The 23,394-nt window shown below is 40.4% G+C and overlaps 1 protein-coding gene across 5 annotated transcripts in view; it reads left to right on the top strand.

Moving 5' to 3' along the window:
* Nucleotides 1–23,394, top strand: part of SORCS1 (sortilin related VPS10 domain containing receptor 1) — a 575,069-nt gene that overhangs the window by 364,469 nt on the left and 187,206 nt on the right. For all 5 annotated transcript variants that reach the window (XM_032609239.1, XM_032609238.1, XM_032609234.1 and 2 more), the window contains exon 5: nt 15,579–15,652. In XM_032609239.1, the coding sequence (XP_032465130.1) occupies nt 15,579–15,652 (74 nt within the window). The remainder of the gene's footprint in view (nt 1–15,578; nt 15,653–23,394) is intronic.

Genomic DNA, 23,394 nt, shown 5'->3' with positions numbered 1-23,394 from the left:
TTTTTGAGTAGACCTTGCAGCCCCTTAATGTCAAAAGGGCGAGATTGAAATAAAAGATAAATGGATCCTTCAGATTCAACCCCCTGGGGATATTCAAATGATTTCTGCACAAGCACAAACACTTAGGAAGCTGATACCTACCTAATGCCATCACGTTTCCCAAGGCACTACATTAAAAGGCACTCAGTTATTCATAAGAAATATGTGGAACGTTATATACCATGCTTTGGCAAGATTTCCATGTGCTTGAAATTTCCCAATGTCAGAGCTGATTTCTAATCTCATGAATATGTAAATAATTTAAGTATTCAAGTACAAAACTGGCAATTAGAGTGGAAACCAGGGAGCTTGCTGAACGTCAACCCCAATGCTTGTTTATAAAACAAATTCTCCAGCTGAAATGCCATCTTATGCAAATGAGGAAGGCCTGTGTTCACTTTAGCTAACTTGTTTAACCAGGTTGTATCATTATTTTTCAGTTGCTACCTGAAGCAGTTTGATCTACCTGTCCCCAAATTTGAACGAAATGAGCTACAAGAATAAGGAGAAATGGACATTTTTGAATGAGTGATTGGGGTTAAGGTTTGGACAGATAGAATTATGCTTTTTGGTAGCTATTTAAACTTTGAAGTAAATTACATTTTTGCTTGTGCAATTTTTTAGCCAGTTATTTTGATCTATTCTACCCACCAACACTTGTCTAAATGGATTAAGATGCCTGCTTAATCCAGGCACCAGTCTGGGAAAGTTTGAAGGACACTTGACATCCTAAGAGGGCATGGACCTTTTTCTTAACTGAGCTCGAGGGATATCCAGAAAAAAATTATCTCTGAGTGTGGCCCTTTAGAATCTAGTAATGGTAACATTTTCTTGTATCCTGCCTTGTCAAGCATGGCTGCTGCCAGCAGTGTTGCCAAGGAGGGGAGTGGTTTGAGAAGGAGGGAGTCTTGGCCTTGTAAATAGACATATTTTGTGAAGTTATGACTCTGTAGGTTTCATACTAAAATTTTTTTTAAATGTTATCTTTTCCAACTTCCTGCCTTCAGTACAATAGGATATTGTAAGTTCAGATTACACATGGCACATGAGGTGTTCCAAGAGATCCAGAGGCCCAGCCAGGATCTCATAGCTGGCAAGAGGAAGAGAAACCAGAAGTCAGCTACCCTTCTAAAATGACCAGGTCCCTTTACTGAGCTAGACCCTTAATATAAAATACTATGAGATGGCTTTCCCAGGACTTCCAGATGGGAGAATTACCCTCCTCACCTCCCTTTCCCACACCCATCCTCGCTTGCTCTTTGGCCCCTTTCCACATCTCCTTTTCCCTTCAAGTGAGAAAAGCCTAGTTCCTGAGCCAGTGGAGTGGGTTCCCTCGCCCCTGCTGCTCCCACCCGGGTCCCCCCTCCAGCCATCGCTACTGCCACCACCTCGGTTCCACTCAATCGATTTTTGCTGCATGTCAACACTTATTACCAAAGAAGTGATACATTTCCTCACCACCCTCTTGTTCTCTTTGTGAACAACAACATGCATTTTCCAAGAAGTTAAGTGAAACTAAGGATCCAGTTGGTGGCCACTGAACAGAGTGAAGGGTTGGGTCCTCTAATCTTCACGAGCAACAAGGACATTTTAATCATAATGAATGGTTCAAGTACTAATATCCCACTACTCCAGGTAAATAGTTAAGAAGAACATAGGCCTCAATTCAGTATTTATCGATATAAAGGATTCTTGCCAGAATGGTGAGTTCAGTCAGTGTATTAACATTTTTGGATTGCAAAGTATAATCTGACTATGAATAGCAGGTAATTAATATACCAGAATAATACTATCAGAATCAGAGTGGATAAGAATGGTTTTCTGGGCCTGCATGCCTGCCCTCTTGCTGTGCTCCTGATTAAATAAATTAGTCCTTCCTTTCCAACTTAGTCCCTGGAAAGAAGTTTCAGCCTGAGAGCTTGTGGGATCTTAGTTCCCAGGGAGGAGGTTGGGCCCAAGCTACTGCAGTGGGAGTTCTGAGTCCAAACCACTGGACTAACAGAGAACCTCACACACCAGGGAATATCAATCGGAGTAAGGCCTCCCAGAGGTCTTCATCTCATCACCAAGACCCAGCTCTATCCAACTGCCTACAAACTCCAGTGCTGGACATCTCAGGCCAAACAACCAGTAAGACAGGAAAGCAGCACCAACCATCAGAAAAAAAAAAAAAAAAGACAAAAAAATTTGTTGCAGAGGAAGGAGCAAGGTAAAAACCTACAAGACCAAGTAAATGAAGATGAAATATGCAACCTACCTGAAAAAGAATTCAGAATAATGATAGTAGCGGTGATCAAAACTCTCGGAAACAATGGGGAAAATACAAGAAACATTTAACAAGGATCTAGAAGAGCTAAAGAGCAAACAGAGTGATGAACAACACAATTACTGAAATTAAAAATACTCAACAAGGAATCAATAACAAAATAACTGAGGTAAAAGAAGGGATAAGTGAGCTGGAAGATAAAATGGTGGGAATAACTGCCAGGGAGCAGAATAAAGAAAAAAGAACCAAAGGAAATGAGGACAGTTGCAGAGACCTCTGGGACAACATTAAATGCACCAACATTCAAATTATAGGCATCCTAGAAGAAGAAGAAAAAAAGAAAGGGTCTGAGAAAATATTTGAAGAGATTATAGTTGAAAACTTCACTAACATGGGAAAGGAAATAGTCAAGTCCAGGAAGCGCAGAGAGTCCCAACAGGATAAACCCAAAGAGAAACACGCTGAGACACATATTAATCAAACTATCAACAATTAAATACAAAGAAAAAATATTGAAAGCGTCAAGGGAAAAGCAACAAACAACATACAAGGAAATCCCCGTAAGGTTAACAGCTGATCTTTCAGCAGACACTCTGCAAGCCAGAATGGAGTGGCAAGATGTATTGAAGGTGATGAAAGGGAAAAACCTACACCAAGATTACTCTACCCAGCAAGGATCTCATTCAGATTTGACAGAGAAATTAAAACCTTTACAGATAAGCAAAAGTTAAGAGAATTCAGCACCACCACACCAGCTTTACAACAAGTGCTAAAGGAACTTCTCTAGGCAGGAAACACAGGAGAAGGAAAAGACCCACAATAACAAATCCAAAACAATTAAGAAAATGGTAATAGGAACATACATATCGATAATTACCTTAAATGTAAATGGATTAAATGCTCCAACCAAAAGACATAGACTGGCTGAATGGATACAAAAACAAGACTCATATATATGCTGTCTACAGCAGACCCACTTCAGACTTACGGACACAAACAGACAAAGTGAGGAGATGGAAAAAGATATTCCATGCAAATGGAAATCAAAAGAAAGCTGGAGTAGCAATTCTCATATGAGACAAAATAGACTTTAAAATAAAGACTATTACAAGAGACAAAGAAGGGCACTACATAATGATCAAGGGATCAACCAAGAAGAAGATATAACAATTGTAAATATTTATGCCCCCAACATAGGAGCAACCTCAATACATAAGGCACATGCTAGCAGCCATAAAAGGGAAAATCAACAGTAGCACAGTAATAGTAGGGGAATATAATACCCCACTTTCACCAGTGGACAGATCATCCAAAATGAAAATAAATAAGGAAATACAAGCTTTAAATGTTACTTTAAACAAGATGGAAATAATTGATATTTATAGGACATTCCATCCAAAAACAACAGGATACACTTTATTCTCAAGTGCTCATGGAACATTCTCCAGGATAGATCATATCTTGGGTCACAAATGAAACCTTGGTATATTTAAGAAATTGAAATCATATCAAGTATCTTTTCTGACCACAATGCTATGAGAATAGATATCAATTACAGTGAAAAAACTAAAAAATAAAAAAACACATGGAGGCTAAACAATATGCTACTAAATAACCAAGAGATCACTGGAGAAATCAAAGAGGAAATCAAAAAATGCCTAGAAACAAATGACAATGAAATCACGATGACCCCAAACCTATGGGATGCAGCAAAAGCAGTTCTAAGAGGGAAGTGTATAGCAATACAATCCTACCTCAAGAAACAGGAAACATCTCAAATAAACAACCGAACCTTACACATAAAGCAATTAGAGAAAGAAGAACAAAAAAACCCCAAAGTTAGCAGAAGGAAAGAAATCATAAAGATCAGATCAGAAATAAATGAAAAAGAAACAAAAGAAATAATAGCAAAGATCAATAAAACTAAAAGCTGGTTCTTTGAGAAGATAAACAAGATTGATAAACCATTAGCCAGACTTATCAAGAAAAAAAGGGAGAAGACTCAAATCAACAGAATTAAATGAAACAGGAGAAGTAACAACTGACACTGCAGAAAAACAAAGGATCATGAGTGATTACTACAAGCAGCTGTATGCCAATAAAATGGACAACCTGGAAGAAATAGACAAATTCTTAGAAAAGCACAACCTTCCATGACTGAACCAGGAAGAAATACAAAATATAAACAGACGAGTCACAAGTACTGAAATTGAAACTGTGATTAAAAATCTTCCAACAAACAAAGGCCCAGGACCAGGCGGCTTCACAGGAGAATTCTACCAAACATTTAGAGAAGAACTAACACCTATCCTTCTCAAACTCTTCCAAAATAGAGCAGAGGAAGGAATACTCCCAAACTCATTCTATGAGGCCACCATCACCCTGATACCAAAACCAGACAAAGATGTCACAAAAAAAACTACAGGCCAATATCACTGATGAACATAGATGCAAAAATTCTCAACAAAATACTAGCAAACAGAATACAACAGCACATTAAAAGGTTCCTACACCATGATCAAGTGGAGTTTATCCCATGATGCAAGGATTCTTCAGTATATGCAAATCAACCAATGTGATACACCATATTAACAATTTGAAGGATAAAAACCATATGATAATCTCAATAGATGCAGAAAAAGCTTTTAACAAAATTCAACGCCATTTATGATAAAAACTCTCCAGAAGTTGGGCATAGAGGGAAATTACCTCAACATAATAAAGGCCATATATGACAAACCCACAGCCAACATCGTTCTCAATGGTGAAAAACTGAAGCCATTTCCACTAAGATCAGGAACAAGACAAGGTTGCCCACTCTCACCACTCTTATTCAACATAGTTTTGGAAGTTTTAGCCATGGCAGTCAGAGAAGAAAAAAATAAAAGGAATCCAAATCAGCAAAGAAGTAAAGCTGTCACTGTTTGCAGATGACATGATACTATACATAGAGAATCCAAAAGATGCTACCAGAAAACTACTAGAGGTAATCAATGAATTTGGTAAAGTAGCAGGATACAAAATTAATGCACAGAAATCTCTTGCATTCCTATACACTAATGATGAAAAATCTGAAAGAGAAATTAAGGAAACACTCCCGTTTACCACTGCAATAAAACAAATAAAATACCTAGGAATAAAGCTACCTAAGGAGACAAAAGACCTGTATGCATAAAACTATAAGACACTGATGAAATAAATTAAAGATGACAGAAACAGATGGAGAGATGTTCCATGTTCTTGGATTGGAAGAATCAACATTGTGAAAATTACTATACTACTCAGAGCGATCTACAGATTCAGTGCAATCCCTATCAAACTACCAATGGCATTTTTCCCAGAACTAGAACAAAAAGTTGCACAATTTGTATGGAAACACAAAAGACCCTGAATAGCCAAAACAATCTTGAGAAAGAAAAACAGAGCTGGAGGAATCAGGCTCCTGGACTTCAGACTATACTACAAAGCTACAGTAATCAAGACAGTGTGGTTCTGGCAGAAGAACAGAAATATAGATCACTGGAACAGGATAGAAAGACCAGAGATAAACCCATGCACAATATGGTCACCTTATCTTTGATAAAGGAGATAATAATATGCAGTGGAGAAAAGACAGCCTCTTCAATAAGTGGTGCTGGGAAAACTGGATAGCTACATGTAAAAGAATGAAATTAGACCACTCCATAACTCCATACACAAAAATAAACCCAAAATGGATTAAAGACCTAAATGTAAGGCCAGACACTATCAAACTCTTAGAGGAAAACATAGGCAGAACACTCTATGACATAAATCACAGCAAGATCCTTTTTCACCCATCTCCTAGAGAAATGGAAATAAAAACAAAAATAAACAAATGGGACCTAATGAAACTTCAAAGTTTTTGCACAGCAAAGGAAACCATAAACAAGACGAAAAGACAACCCTCAGAATGGGAGAAAATATTTGCAAATGAAGCAACTGACAAAGGATTAATCTCCAAAATATACTAGCCTGTCATGCAGCACCATACCAAAAACAAAAGACCAACCCAATCCAAAAATGGGCAGAAGACCTAAATAGTCATTTCTCCAAAGAAGATATACAGATTGCCAACAAACACATGAAAAGATGCTCAACATCACTAATCATTAGAGAAATGCAAATCAAAACTACAATGATGTGTCACTTCACACCAGTCAGAATGGCCATCATCAAAAAATCTGCAAAGAATAAATGCTGGAGAGGGTGTGGAGAAAAGGGAACCCTCTTGCACTGTTGGTGCGAATGTAAATTGATGCAGCCACTATAGAGAACAGCATGGAGGTTCCTTAAAAAACTAAAAATGGAACTACCATACGACCGAGCAATCCCACTACTGGGCATATACCCTGAGAAAATCGTAATTCAAAAAGAATCATGTACCACAAGGTTCATTGCAGCACTATTTACAGTAGCCAGGACATGGAAGCAACCTAAGTGTCCACTCCACTGACAGATGAATGGATAAAGATGTGGCACATATACACAATGGAATATGACTCAGCCATAAAAAGAAGCGAAATTGAGTTATTTGTAGTGAGTTGGATGGACCTAGAGTCTGTCATACAGAGTGAAGTAAATCAGAAAGAGAAAAACAAATACCATATGCTAACAAATATATATGGAATCTAAAAAGAAAAATTGGTTCTAAATGAACCTTGGGGCAGGACAGGAATAAAGGCACAGATGTAGAGAATGGACTTGAGGACATGGGGAGGGGCAAGGGTAAGCTGGAACGAAGGGAGAGAGTAGCATTGACGTATATACACTAGCAAATGTAAAATAGCTAGCTAGTGGAAAGCAGCTGCATGGCACAGGGAGATCAGCTTGGTGCTTTGTGACCACCTAGAGGGGTGGGATAAGGAGCGTGGGAGGAAGCCGCAAGAGGGAAGGGATATGGGGATATACGTATGCATGTAGCTGATTCACTTTGTTATACAGTAGAAACTAACGCAACACTGTAAAGCAATTATACTCTAATAAAGATGTTAAAAAAATTCTATGAGATAGAGTCACAAATTCTGATCTGAAAGGCTCTCACTCTCTTGACTTGCTTAATTCCAATGCCTGCCTGGCTGATCTAAGTATAGCCATGATGAGAAAATGTCCCAGAACAAGAAGACTTGTGATCCAAAGCCAAACAGCCTCAGCTACTCCAGGAAAGGCCATGCTAAGCAATATCCAACCTCAGAGGCTGGGTACATGGATGCATTGTTTAGGGTCCTTCCTTGGCTTCCTGAAAGTCAGGAGGAAAAAAGCAATAACAAGTTCTTCTCCTTGCCATTCCTCCTTTCCTCAGGGCCTGTGGACAGCTCAGGCTAGAGGCAATAATCAGCAGAAAGGGGAGAGTGTGAGAACTAGTATTGACCTTTTACTCTGTGGGAAGCTTTATGCCAGACTTTTCACACTGATACCTCAACTCTATTCTTACATGAAACATCAGATGTATCATTATGCCAGTTAGAATTTGGGGAATCTGAGGCTCTGAAAGGTTAAGAAAATTCCCAAGGTGGTTGGTAGAGCCAGGAGTCTTATCCAGGTTTGACCCTCTTCACTCAGTCCTCGCTGCACCAAAACGCTTGCCTCCCTACAAAAGCCATTGTGATCCTTTTCTTTTTTTCCTTTTCTTTAATTGCCAATTTTTTTTTCTATTTTTATGTAACCATCTTTCCACTCTCCAACCTACCGTGAGACCTGTTCTCTCTGACAGATGCACTAGTACACATTTCAAGAGCTGAGTTTCACAGCAGAGAGAAAACTGTTGTTTGAAGATCACACAGCAGAGGAAGGGAGAGGGAGGGACCGGCAAGTCAGAGGGTCATTGCCCCTGGCTGCTTCCCAGGCAGCCAGCAGTCCCTTGTGAACCCTCAGACCAGCTTGTGACTGAAACACTGTGACCCCTGCTCATCTCTTCCAACCTTGCACCAGCTCTAGCCCCAGGGGTCTGTGTGTAAAATCTCCCCCTGCCCAGATGAAATGACTGGAGCTTTCAGAAGTGACCCTCTCTGTAAGCTGGTGCAGTCACTATGGAAAACAGTATGGAGATTCATTAAAAAACTAAAAAGAGAGCTACCATATGATCCAGCAATCCCACTCCTGAGCATTTATCCAGAAAAGATGAAAACTCTGATTCAAAAAGATAAATGTGCCCCAGTGTTCATAGCAGCACTATTTACAACAGCCAAGACATGGAAGCAACCTAAATGCCCATTGACGAATGGATGAAGAAGATGTGGTATACATATACACACATGCACACACAATGGACTGTTTATTACTCAGCCATGAAAAAGAATGAAATAATGTCATTTGCAGCAACATGGATGGACCTAGAGGTTATCATACTAAGAGAAGTAAGTCTGACAGAGAAAGACAAATATCATATGATATTGCTTATATGTGGAATCTAAAAAAATGATACAAATGAAGTTATTTACAAAACAGAAACAGACTCACAGACATAGAAAACAAACTTATGGTTACCGAAGGGGAAAAGGGGAGTGGGGGGAAGGATAAATTAGGAGTTTGGGATTAACAGATACACACTACTATATATATAAAATTGATAAGCAACAAGGTCCTACTATACATCACAGGGAACTATATTCAATGTCTTGTAATAACCTATAATGGAAAAGAATATGAAAAGGAATACATATATGTAAAAAGAATATGTATATGAAAAAGAATATATACATGCATATATATAACTGAACCACTTTGCTGTACGCCAAAAACTAACACAACATTGTAAATCAACTATAGTTCAATAATAAGTAAATTAAAAAGCAAAAATAAATAAATAAATAAAAAATAAATCAGTGGTCCTTGGAATGATTAGATTAAATATCTGGATATTCCAGAAAAGCATCTAAAGCCCATCATTCAAATTTAAGACAAAATTTATAGTTCCCTGTGTGTATATAGCACAGGGAACTGTATTCAACATCTTGCGATAACCTATAATAGAAAAGAATCTGAAAAAGAGTATATATATATATATATATATATATATATATATATATAGACACTCACATATATATATATCTGAACCACTTTGCTGTACACCTGAAACTAACACAGCATTGTAAATCAGCTATATCTCAATTAAAAGAAAACGTGACCCTCTCTTACGCTCTACTTCTAGTCAGATGTTTTTCCTTTTAAAATTTTGTTATTATTTTGTTATTGTTGTTGTTATTGTCTTTCCTCCTTCCCACACCCAGGGGCCCTGACTCCCCCAGGCACCCATCTCTTCCCTGCCCTGATGCAGTCACCTTCTAACTGATCTCTCTCCTCTGTTCCATCTTCACTCGGCTAATGGATCCATCTTACGGAGGCACACTTCCAGTTATGTCCCAAGTGACAATTTTCTCCTCCTGCTTATTTTTGTCTCTCAGAACCTGCTGAGCTTCATCATATATTCATTTAAATAATGGTATGATTACATGGTTATTGAGGACTATTCATTTTTTCCCATCAGTGTCTTGATATTGGGGATCTGTGATACAGATCTTTACTAGCTTCTAATTATTTTACTTATCTTCCGTTTATTTCCATATCTATATTATAGAAGCTTTAAGGCCGAGAGTCCATTTGAAATTTCCCTAAGTACCTCCAGACATGGGAGCACAGGAAGAGTCCGTGAACTGAACTGGTCCACAGCCACATATTGACGCTTGTTGCCCAGCCAGCCCCAGTTCCATATGTCGAATCCCCCAAGCCTGCCTCAAAGTGCCAAACAGAGCTATGGGGTATGTGACAGACTTCAGTGACAGCTGGGGAATGGCCAGTGACAGATTTGATAAATCCAGCCTTCAGAGAGATTGATGGAGCCGGTGACATGTCATCATTCCTGCTCTCTCTTCATCAGCAAAGCCTGAGCGCTCAGCCTTGGTGCCCTTGTTTTTTGACCTTTGGGAACAGTCTCCATTAGCTCCCCGCAAGTTATGGTAGGATTGCATTCATCTAGTCTGCTCCCAGGCCATGTTTATAGCCTCTACTCCCACTTCACTTCCCTTTATGCACCTCCACCAAACTGGGTCTCTTGAAGTTGACAAAAGAAGAACAAAGATACCGCTCTAACCTTTGCTGCTCTGTTTATTTGCTCAGACTGACCCACTTGCCCTGGAACACTCTTTTCTCACATCTTCAAACTAAGAACTTTTTACTGTATTCCTAGTCCCACCTTGAAAGCTTTGGCAGATCCCCAGCTTCTTCCTGTCTTACATAAGCCACCATAACACTCTGGACAAAATATAACAACACTTACTATACTTTGTGTGTGATATCCCCTGAGAAGCTAGCTTTTTCTCTGGGGAACTTAATCTCTCGGGGTTTGGGGGAGCTGGTCTGGGATGGGTCATCATGGTTCTCTATCTATCCCTGTACCCACTGGCCAAGGAGAAGGCTTGTGTCAGCGCTGGGTGGAATTTTAGGTCCTTTATAATGTGATTTCCCCTAAGAGTGGGTTCTGGCTTCCTGTGCTGTGCAACTAGAGCAGCAGAGCTTATCTCTGAAGACCATGGATTTCTCTCCAATCCCATCAACCAAAGACTGAAATATTCTGTCACTCTTACCCTCTTACCTTCTACCAAATGGTGTCCTTGCACCAATTTCCTAGCTGCAGAAGAAAATTCCTAATGTGTACCTATCTAACGATCTAAAATGAGGGGCTGCACTCATCTGATTTCGAACTGTTGAGAAGACTTTTTGGAGACAGTGGTGCTTGCAAGCTTTTGCATTAACACAAGGAAGTGAATTTCTATTCAGAGAAAGATGCCACTCTGCTAGGGACTCAACCAAAATGTGAATGGTAAGAAGATGGAAAGTGAAAGTTGGAAACAGCTGCTCTCATACCCCACTTCTTTCGGCCCATCTTAATCTGCTATAGTTTAGGTACCCTGAGCAAAGTCAATGAATCTCACTTTTGCCCACCTCCAAGCTACTTGTCTTCCTGTGGCCTCTCTCTTTATTCTCCCTTGGAACCTGTGCCCCTCAGCCAACTTGCAGCCCTGCAGGCCTCTGGAGCATGACACCAGAGATGATTGTACAATTGGTTAAAAGCTCATAATAAAACCAACCCTTGAAACTGGATCCTTTGCAATTAACTGTATTTTTATCTGCACTCGTCTTATAGCAGACAAAGGCAGATGGCAGGAAAACAAGTCAATGTAAGAGATGTCAAAAAATATATATATAGGAGAAGGAAGGAAGAAAGGAAGGAAGGAAAGAAGAAAGGGAGGGAGGGAGGGAGGGATGAAGGATGGGCTAAATCTTCAGAGGAGGAGCATGACAAGAAGTGTTGACAGCCCCAGACCAGCATAATAAGGAAGTAGAGGGTTGGGCCCTGAGGCTGCTAATAGGTCTTGAGCATAGATGAACAATGGGTTTGTCCTCATTAAGTTGTATCTACTGAGATGGGGAAGTGGTCTCAGCTAGTTTAGAGTGATTCTAAACAGGAAAGATTGTCTGCCCTGCATTCTTAGTTAACCAGAATCCTTCCCCCCTCCTTTTCTAAAATGTCTACTCCGTTTTTTCCCAATATTTTGTACCAGTGTTAGGAAAACAAAACTAAACTAAACCCCTCCAAGAATGGCCTTTGGGGGTTCATGACAGAGGGTTAGTAGATGAGCAGCGCTCTCCTAAAACTAGTAGAAATATTCTCTTCCTCCCCCTGATCTTTCTACCTCACTCGTTCTCTAGGCTTGGCACTGCTGGAGAAAGCGGCCGATGCTTTCTCTGATGTGACAGATAGTAATGATATTTCTTAGTTCTGTGTTCTGACAGAGCTGAGAAACCTTGGAGCCGGAGACAGACAGGGAGGGAAATAAATCTTGCTTAGGTGCTGCCAGCACTATGAATTTTATTAAAGGACATTGACTCGTTCAACAGGGAAAGGCTTCCACTGGTGGCTGAGAGAGTCATTGGGTAAAAAAGGCTTTGATCGCAGTTTTTAGTGGAGGAAAACTTTGCTGCCGGACTCTGCAGGTTTAATTAGCACATTATCTTGGATGGCTGTGAGTTGTTTTCTTCTCTTCTTGGTATAACATCAGGCTGGACAATTAACTTCTTAGGGAGAAAAGGTTTGAAATAGTAGGTGAAATGTATAGAGCAGCTCTGTCTAGGGGTGAATATTCAAGACCTTGCCTGCAAGTCCTTGCAAGTTTCAAACGTACTGATATTTATAGTTTTGTTTGTTGGTTTTAGGTACAGACCTCTAGCTATGGATCCATGGAAGTAAAACATATTCCTCTGCTAAATTACCTTTGTCTGTCCCTTGGGAAACCTGAGTGTTTTACTAGGTAGATCCATTACTAGGTAATTTGCATGATGTAAAGTCAATAGTTTTTTTTTCTACCTGCATCATCTACTATGTGCTAGGTGCTCTATAGACACAGAAGGATGGGATTCCAGACACCTAAAAACTTTGTGATCTCATCAAAGAGGCAGTGAGTGATCTCAGATATTTTAGAGTGATTTTAGATAGGAAGGAATTTCTGCCTTGCATTAATAAAAGGCTCTCTTGAAAGGCTGCTAAGAAAGTTAAATATAAATATGTGGACTACAGTTTGATAGCATTCCTTGTGCCATAGTTTGGAAATGAGGCCCCTGGGAAATCTCGGTGTGTAGGAGAGGGTTCATAGAAAAGATGTCCTCTGATCTGGACTGAAAAAGAAGACTGGCATTGAGGTAGGCAAGTCTTGAAGCCACCTCTGCCAGAGTGGGTAGCACCAGTGAAGGCATGGCAGGAGGCACGTGCCCACGTGCGAGTGGAAAGGTGAGGAAGCGAGTCCACTGGCACTAAAGCACACCTTTTGAGATAGGAAACTATAAAAGATGTCACTGAGCTAATAAGAGAGACTTGGTTTATTGGATTGTTTGGTGTACCCACTGCTTGAGGGGCCTCTGGATGCTCACCAATAACAAAGCATCCCCTTGAAGAGGATAAAAACAGATATCATGGGACATACCTGACTGGTCCACAGGTTCTGAATCCAAGCCTAGGGGGATCAATTAAAAAAGACATAGAAGAAAAACAGTATAGACACACAGACGCTGGAACCCAACAGTTCCTCACAGAGATGAATTCTGTGTAAAGGCAGAGATGGCAATCCCTTGGTGTAGCCTTAGGAGAGCTCAGAGTTTATATATGATTTTCAGAATATATGTGGCGAGTCTAGCCTTCACAGAGAATTATTATTATTTCAAACCACCCTGATTCTCTTACATTTGCATAAATCTTTGTATATAAATATAGGTATTAACATACGTTTATAAATAGATATAGGCACACACAGTGGTGTGATCTGTTTCCTTTAAACTTGTAGAAAGCAGTGCAGCTCTGGGTTTCAATTAAAAAAGATGGTGCAAGCGGAGAGGAAGTATCAGACACTCCGGATCAAGTGCTTGCTGTTGTAATCCAAGTCTGAATATTAAAATGCAAGTGTTCAGGACATGCTGGGAAACAAGAAGCAGGACGTGCACCCTCTGGCTGCTTGGGTTCTGAATCAAGACGGAGGATGTTGTCTTATCTTCTGTTATCTCTAGGAGGGGAGCTGTCTCCCCATTTCTCCTTGGTGCTCTTAAAATGAATCAAGCATGAAATGTACCCAGGAAACCTTTCTCCCTCAGGCATGATGGGGCGGAGAAAAATAATAAGACTTGAAAGAAGAAGCCACAGGTTCTTCTTGGCCGGATGCCCAAATACTCTGTAGTTGGGGCCAAGTGAGCTGCTCGCTTTGGTAGCCAAATATTTCAGCCTTTTTTTGACTTCAGGATGTGTTCTGATCCAGTGGATACAATGTCGTAGTAGCAAGCTCTTCCAAGGGTCAGTAAGTACCCACTTGAGCTGACTTATTTCTTGGACATGGCTGGTACATATGCAGCCTTGGTGAGTCACTTGGTGAGTCATTTGACCCTTCACTGAGTGCTGGGACTGGAGAGGGAGGAAGGTCATAGTACTCAGTGCAGAGTGACTCACCATCCATTCACTGTGGGATTTGGCAAATGCAGTGATGGACGACTGCGATGTGAGTGGTTTACAGACCAGGCACATAGAAAGGAGATGTTCCAAATGATACTTTTCAAATCAGCAGCCAAATGTCCATGGGAACCAGAATCCCTAGAGTAATAGGAATCTCTGGGCTGCCATCAGAGGACACTTCTAGAGGCAGAAAAGGTTCCATGGTGCTCTAAAAATTACTGGAGAAGTGCAGGGGTATGGAGCAAGCCAGCAATGAAGAACGAGATGTAGGAGAAGAAAGACCTTTGGAGGGGAAGGAGTATTTGGAGGGTTAGACCCTGTCTCTTGAGAAGTGTTTCCTTGCAGTTGCCCTTGGAAAGCACTGAAGTGGTGTAGCTACTGGACTTGAAATCTTCAATAACCATCAGTAACATGGCCGTGATACTGGGAGTGATGGTGTGCGGATTAAATGAGGGAATGCAGGAGAAGCACTTGGATCATAGTAAGACCTTAGTCCATGTGAGCTGCTGTTAGAGCCTGCTTCCTTTTTAAAAAACCAACACTGGCTCCTCTTCCCTGCAGGATCGATTCTGGTCTCCCTAACTTGGCCTTCAAAGCCTTTTTCAAGTTGCCCTCAACATTTTCATCTAAATTTATTTAGATAAGCCAGGCTTATTCATATACCGTCCCTGCATTTCTCACCTTTGACCCACGTTGTTCCCGTTGTGAGTAATGCCCGTCCCATTTTTGTCAGTTTGAATTCTGCCATTCATTCAGATCCCAGTTGACTCCCCACATATCTCGGAAGCATCCCTGATTGACTTCTGAGTCTCCTTCCTTTGCGTTCCTTTATCACTGGTGGCAGGCTCATTATTTCAGTCAGGTTTTGGCTATACTGTTGGCTTTCTGAGAGCCAGGTCTAGATCTTGGACTTCTTTGTATTCCAGACAACAGTCTGCCTATTGTGGGGCCAGCGGTACAGTTCACCAGGCAAAACGGGGTATGAATCCCAGTTCACTCTAATATTTAGTGGCATGTGATTTCCAACAAATCACTTAATCTTTGTGAGCTTCAGTTTGCTCAGCTGTAAAATGGGCATATTAATGTCTACCTTGCAGGATGTACGTGGGGGGTGGAACTGATACGCAGAGCACTCATCTGGCATAGAATGGGTGCTAAATAAATGGTAGATATTATTATTGTTGATAATAATAATCCAGTGAACTGATGTTTGTGTGTTCAGTGTACCGTAAAGTCGTGGTGTTGAATACTTTCTGTTGTCCACAGTTATACAGCTCTGCTGAATTTGGGAGAAGGTGGCAGCTTGTCCAGGAAGGGGTCATACCGAACAGGTTCTACTGGTAAGTCTCACTCTATTTTCTAGCACATTTAAGATACCACCTGTGAAAATGAGCATTGGAATCTTTTCCTCACCCAGAACTCTCACGTGAATTCTGTTCTTATTGGGTTACGCACACATCCCCTAGGGCAGAAGGTGACATTGGGGTGGTAAACATCTTAAGGGAATGTTAAAGCAGTGTCATAAATCACTTCACAAACCCAACATAGATAACTGAAGATTAATGGACAACAAGGGCTTTGTAACTGTTGTTTTGTTATATTTTGATGAGACTTTGAGACAGACACTTAAGAACATTTTAATAGTGACTTTTATTGCTAAAAGCATGATACACACATATACGGCATGTTCATATAAAGGTTTTCAGTGTAAATAAGTAGATCTTATTTAGTCTAAAAGCAGATCCTCTTCCTATACCTGCTTTCAAGTCTTCTAGACATTCTCATCATCTTATGGGGCACAACCATTGTTTTTCATTTCTTACTTATCCTTCCATAAATGTTCTCTGAATTACTAAATGCATGTAAATATTAATATACATATTAGTAATTGTTTTTTCTTAGTCAGCTTTGACTGCTATAACAAAATACCATAGACTGGGTGGCTTGAACAACACAGAAAAGAAGGAGGCAAAGAAAGTAATATTCTGTTTTTGTCTTTTTTTTTACCTCCTGAGCCCACCCCCCTGGTTAAATTAGAGGTGGCCTCCCTCCCTGGGTTACTACAATTGAAAAGAAGGGATAATACAAGTTCCTTTCAGCTTCTGAGTTTCCAAGGGCCTAGATCCCAGCAAAATAAGAACAAAGTACGAAGTATTCTAGTGTAATGTTGACATTACTTATCAATCGCTTTTGAATTTACAACCTAAGCCCTATAAAAGACGTGATTCTGCCTTATCCTAATTTATCTAATCTGCCTATGGAAAAGGCATCTAGGTTGTTTCCAGACTTCTGCTAGTATGAACAGTGCCCTGCAGAGCTGGCTCAGACAAGAGTTTAAATATCCCTTGTTCACATCATTGAGAATCATTGGCGCAATGACCTTTTCGGAGCCAGTGAGCTTCCTGCAGCTAGGACAGTAAAAGTTGTCTCCCCTTTACTCCTCCTGAAATCACACTGCCTCTCACCATGCCTTGGGACTTCCATGTACCTAATAGCTTCCCCCACCACTCCAATTGTCTCACTTCTAAGAGGAATGCATTTTTATCTTTCTTATTTTCAAACACTGCCCTAAGACCCTGTGGGATTTGAAAGTCAGAGAACAGATAAATCTCTTAAAACACTAGTGAAACTGCCTGAAAAAGTAAAAGACAAGTTATTTGCAAACAAACTGGCTCAAAGTTAACACACAGAGACTTCTATATGGAAAGATACTTTCTCTTCCCGCATCACAGAGACATTGATAACTAGATAGGGTTTCTGTTGCTTAGAACTTATTCACCTCTTCCCTGCTGCTCCCACTCAGGAATGGCTGAAGCTTTGTTTTTGGCATCTAAGTTGGATGCCCTTCTCCAGGAATTCAGTTGTAGCTGTCACTGCGTCTCCCTTCTCTGATCAGCATTTCTTCTCTTCCTCACTTATTCATTCTGTCCCTTATTCATGAGATACCTTGCATCTCCATGTGTTTTGCCTGTAAATTATAAAGTCACTTTTTGGAAAGCAGGTGCATATTTTTTTCTCTTTTACTGGGTGTTATACGTTCATAGAAAGGCCTCAGAGAATAAATAAATAAAAGACCAAACTAAATTAATGTGGTTCCCCTGGTTTAACCCGGAAATGAAGTTGATGCTTTGCCAGTGAGAAGGTATGAGGGACCAGTCATTCCTTAAGTCCTGCTTCCAAGTGACTGAATATATCTGCACGTGGACCCAGCAACTGAAGGCAGAAAGTTGCAGTTCTCAAATGACTGGAGAGAAGTTTGTTCCAACCAATAGAAACAAAGAAAAACATTGACCAAAAAAACCAAAAAAAAAAAAAAAAAAACGGATGAGAGAATTTCCCATGTTAAGCGGTACATGGTACACAGTATCTTCTAGCTCACTGAAGGGCTTATTTACACACAGCTTTGGGAGGTGAACAAATCCATCATTGCTTTGGCTGGTAGTAATTGAACCCATTCTTATCTGTTCTTGGAATGGGGTCCTTCTATCTGTAAGCCTGATTAGCAAAGCCCTTGTAACCAAATGTTATTTCATTATCTTTATCAAAACTAAACACATGATCATATATAAATTCTAATTAATCTGTCTGTTGAGTGAAATGAATGATACCCCTTCTCTGCCTCTGGGAATGGAGTCTCTCCATTCAAGTCCTGATATTGTGATAGGCATTATTCAAACTTAAGCAATTTGATCCTCAGAACAATTCTATGAAGTAAGCATTGCATTATCATCCCTAACAGATCGGGAACTTTTGGCATGGAGAGGTCGAGTAATTTAGCCAAGGTCACACAGCCAGAAAGTGGCAGAGCCGGGATTCACATGCAGGCGGAATGGCTTCAAAGCCCGTGAGCTACTAAATCAGTGGACTCTATTGCTTAGGCCTCTTGGAATTTTTTTTTCTGGGCTGCAGCTGTGAGCTCTAGAAATCTAGCCCATTCAGGCAGATGAGTAGAGAAAATCCAAAGCTCTTTTGGCCACCATGCCTGTGTGTGTCTCTCTCCAGCTGGGCTTGGCAAATGGCCTCCTTGGGTTCTTTAAGCTAGGTTGTTTTTTCCAGAGAAAGCATGAGACCTTGTAAACTGCCCGGTGCACATTGACTGTTGATGAAATCTCTCGGTCTCTGGCCACATGGTCTGTATTTTCTGACTCTGAGCAGCTTCCAAAGGCTGGCAGAAAAGGTGTCGTTCAAGGCAGTATTTATTAGACTCCTGGAAATCAGTTGCTTCAAATTACATAAGAACTATAGGGCTATCTAGGATTATTCAGTGAGCGTAATTGAAAGAAGCTCTCATTAATCATTTCTGCTTGAAGCCTGGCTGTGGGAGTGCAGAGGTGACTAAGGGGAACTTTTCTAGTGCTAAATTGAATTGACGAGTGACCCTGGGTAATAATATAGCGTTTCCCACGGAGAAAAATGAAGATGAATTCATATCTTTTCCTCATCACCTAGCACACTTAAGAAATACCTTTATTTTGGGTGGCAGTAGTAATGCCACCCCTGGAAGTAATCAATAATTAAAAATACATTCAGATGTACCTTATTGATTATGTCGTTCTGACGTATAGGGGGCTGGCTGGAAACAGGGACAGCTGAATGGCGATTACATGTTTTCTGTGACAAATTCACACATGGAAAATTAAGAGTCGGCTCGACAATGAACCTGTTGTTATTCTGGAATGCCATCTTGTTTCAGTGGTATCCCTCCGGGGGCATAAGACAGCTGTATTATATAGCAGAGGGATATAGGGATACTTCCGGCTCCATCCTCAGTGTGTTTGAGCAAGTTCCCACATTCTCATTCATCCCCATTGTTCAATGCCAGTCAGTATGAATGACTTCCCATTGCACATCTTTGGCAACAAGTCCCATTTCTTGAGCACTTACTGTGTGCCAAGCTCTGTGCTGAGTGCTTTGCATATGTTGTTTTAAACAATCCTCAAATCAATGATGTGAAATGATTTATTGATCAAAACTCCGTCAAGACCTGTGATAGAAAAATGCAACCTGTTTTAAGAAAAAAAAATTTTAAAGCAGTATTGGCTCATGGATCTGATAAATCAGGTCTAACTTTTTCTAGACTCTACTTGATCCAGAGGCTCACTGAAGTCATCAGCTCTTTTTTCTTTCTTTTCTTTTGTTTCCAAAGGCATTTTTTTTTTATTGAAGTATAATTGATTTACAGTGTTGTGTTGGTGTCAGGTGTACAGCAAAGTTATACATGAAGTCATCACTTCCTACCCAAGGTCCTCTCATCTAACCTCAGGCATAAGAGGTAGATTCGTACACTTTTATTAACATATCTGGCTATAGTCAGAAAACACTCTGGGACTTAAAATAGTTTCTCTCTGTGCTGATTCATGGCACTACTGCTCATCATCTAGTCCTTGTTGAATATTGCTACCAAGGCAATTTCAGCATTTTATTTACCTTGTTGTTTGATAGCTTGTTTTATATTCATCAGGTCACCATGACCCTTCCTCTTCTTCCTTCAGATATGCTGGCATTCAACACAGCATCTTCAAGACTTCTAAGCCACTCACACCGAAGGGGCTTGGAGGGGATATGGCATGGGATGACTCTTGTCTCTCTCCCCAGATGGGTTTAATGGATTCAGTAACAAGAGAATTCTCTCTACTTTTCCTTTCTCAGGTTTTGCAAACTGGAAATGGGGTGAAGTCTAATGATGTTACAAAATAACAAATATATATATACATATATATGTAAAATGTAATGTATAAAGTAAAACTCTGCTATCAAAATAACTAGAAAATGTGATACTGTATTTGATAGTATTGGATTAGATAGGGTGTATGGCTATTTTTTAAAGATACTCTGCCTCATCCTTCACCCACATCTATGAAACTAGCCATTTTCTGCAGAGAACTTCTTAAAAAACACCATCACTCGCTTTCAATTTTATGTGAGCTGGCAGTGGAACATCCCGCCGTTCAAAATCAACTTTTTCTAGAGCTTCCATATTTCTGTATTCCCTATATCCCAGCCTCAGTGCCTTAGAGTCATATTCAACTCTGTTCTCTTACTCACTCTTTTTTTTTTTTTTAAATTATTTATTTTTGGCTGTGTTGGGTCTTTGTTGCTGCTTGCAGGCTTTCTCTAGTTGTGGTGAGCGGGGGCTACTCTTCGTTGTGGTGTGCGGGCTTCTCATTGCAGTGGCTTGTCTTGTTGCAGAGCACGAGCTCTAGGCATGTGGGCTTCAGTAGTTGTGGTGCACAGACTTAGTTGCTCTGTGGCGTGTGGGATCTTCCCGGACCAGGGCTCGAACCCGCGTCCCCTGAATTGGCAGGTGGATTCCTAACCGCTGTGCCACCAGGGAAGCCCTCTTACTCACTCTTAAATCTTTGGGTTTCCAAGTCCCATTGGTTCTACTTCAGGGAAGTTATATCTGTCCACCTCCTCTTCCACCCTCCCTAGCATTACACTGGTTCAGCATCCCCCCCACTAGGAATAGTGAAAAGGCCCCTCCATCCATCCCTTCGTATTGTAACTACTGCCAAAGGAATCGTGTAAGCATTTCCCTGATCGAGTGTTTGCCCCATTCCTCATTGCCTACAACATAAAATTAAAAAGAGTAAGAATGTAACCAGGTTCTTGCAAACCTGGGTTCAGATATATATTTTCTGAGCCAACTGCCATGCTTCTAGTTCTTTGTGCTAAATTCCAGGAGGCCAGATAAAAAGTCTAAGCACTGGTTAGTCTATGGAGCAGTCTATATCTCTTATCTCTATGGTTTTATACAACTCTTACCTGGGGATAAACTGTCCTTTTTTGTTTTTGCAGTGGTTAATTTTAGCACCTACTATGTATCAGGACAGTTTTGGTCTTTGAATGCAAAGATAATGTATGAGGGTATTTGTCATTATTAGGATCACAGTATCAGACCTTTATGGCCTTAGGCTGATGGCTGCGTCTCCCATGTAGCCTTCTTTGGCTCTTGCTTCTTGTTTTTCTAGGCAAGAAGAATCTCTTTCTTTGAATTTAAATGTGATTATGTCATAAAACATAATGTTCATAGCATGCGTTGTATTACAGGTCTGCGTGTGGGATTGGTTGAAAGAGTACAGGCTTAGAGCCAGCATATGAAGCTTCAAATCTTAGCTTCACTATCTACTTACTACCTGGGTGATCTTGAGAAACTCCTTCACCTGCCCGAGCTTCAGTTTCCTTATTCGAAGGCTTATTTTGAGAATCAAAAATGGCATATTATCATAATTATTATTAAGTAACTTAGCACTTAGTATGTGCTCTATCTTTTTATTTCATTTCCATCTCCTGATGGAGGATAAGTTCCTTAAGGACCAAGACTGTCATTAACGTATTACTATCTTGTGTACAACAATAAAAGGAATAGCAGAAACTAGTGTTCACACACACACACAGAAATTCATCAAGTACACACATATATATATATGTATATGCACAAACATAAACCTCCAGTTGAAACGCATCTTGAATGGACTTGTTCAGGGAACCATAATAGATGACCTGTTTTTCCTTCCAGCCTGAACAGGTTAGACTTCTAAGCCATTGATGCCATCAAAGTGTATATTGAAAAGTGGGGAGGATTCTAGATCAGTAAAAGGAACAATTTTCTATGCAGTAGGTTGTTTATTAACTCGACAGGCTGTCCTAAGGAGTCATGAGATCCATGTTAGCAGAGGAATTTAAACAAAAACAGAGTGGCTGCCTCCTAGACTGCTCTCACAGGGAGCTGTGCCATAGAATATTGACAGATCCTCTACACACTTCAGAATATGGAATTCAGGTGAGGAACTCAGAACCCTCCGTCCTTTGGAGCCTGGACTTTATTCTCTCTTCTCTGGCAGCCTCTTCTGGTTCTGAGACTCTGAGCTGAACCAGGAGCAGAGAGAGGTAGCAGGAAATCATTCCTGAGATCACATACCAAGAGCTCCAATGGGGCATTCTGGCACCTATACCAGGCGTGCTGGATAAGAGGATTTTCATTATCCTCGAGAGGACTGGTGTTTTATCTTTTTTTTCCTGTTAATGAGCTCCTCTTGAGTGCTATTTCCCTATCCACTTGCACCTTCCTCCACTTCTTAAATCTCTTCCTGTGATTAGCAAGTTTTCCCTACAAATTAAGTTAAATTTCCCCTGCTACACTGTGAGCCCATCACTTTTCTCGTGACCTGCATTCACTAATGGCCATTATTGATTCCTGTCCTCCTTGATGACTTCTTGGCTCCATGGACTGTAATTCCTCTATCTCTGAGCAACTGAGATTCAGTCATTTCTCTAGATTTCCACTAAGAACTCTTACGATGGCAGAGTACAAGAGATGGCAGTGAAAGAGTGAAAGAGGGGGAAATCCTCATAATTATGGCTTCCTAATTTATACTGATATTAAAAAAATTTGACTTATGCCCTAGTGATCAGACTTCATTTAGCCTTCGAGTTCAAGAGCCTGTGGGTGTGTCCAGTGTCTGTGTCTGTGGTTTCCCTTTTGCTCAGTTAATCATTCTCCACCTTTGTGTGTTCCATTTAGCCAATGAGAGATGCTGTTTGGTGTCTCAGAGTGAGGGATCTGGAGTCAGAATGCTTGTGGTATCAACAGAATCCTGTTTTCAAGGGGTGTGACGATGAGCTATTTAGTTAACGTGTCTTCATTTGTATCACAGTCATCATAATAGTGTCTTCCTCATATATTTGTTGTCAGGATGAAAATGAAATTCCAGGTTACACTCTAAACACATAATACATGGTGAATAAATAGAAACTATTACTTAAAAGAGGGATAGGACAAGGTGGGTATTAATGAGTTTCTGCAATGTGGCCATCTCACTCTGATATTGATTTAATAATTTATATTTCCAGTGAGCATTTTTAATGTGTGTATGAGTTTTGTTTTTGTTGCCCCAGAATTAAGAACAATGGATAGAAAATCAGCCTACTGTTTTATTTTGTAGCTTCTCAGATAGGCGAAAACTCCTATCATACAATTCATTTAATTTACGTCAGTTGAAGCATTTTCAGAGCTAACTCCTGGCCATAAAGATAGAGGAAACAGCCCCTGCCCTCAAGGGGGCCTTCAGCTGCTGAGGTG

Source organism: Phocoena sinus, chromosome 16 (genome assembly GCF_008692025.1).
Source record: "Phocoena sinus isolate mPhoSin1 chromosome 16, mPhoSin1.pri, whole genome shotgun sequence".
Lineage (NCBI taxonomy): Eukaryota > Metazoa > Chordata > Mammalia > Artiodactyla > Phocoenidae > Phocoena > Phocoena sinus.
This window is presented reverse-complemented; position numbering and strand designations above follow the sequence as displayed.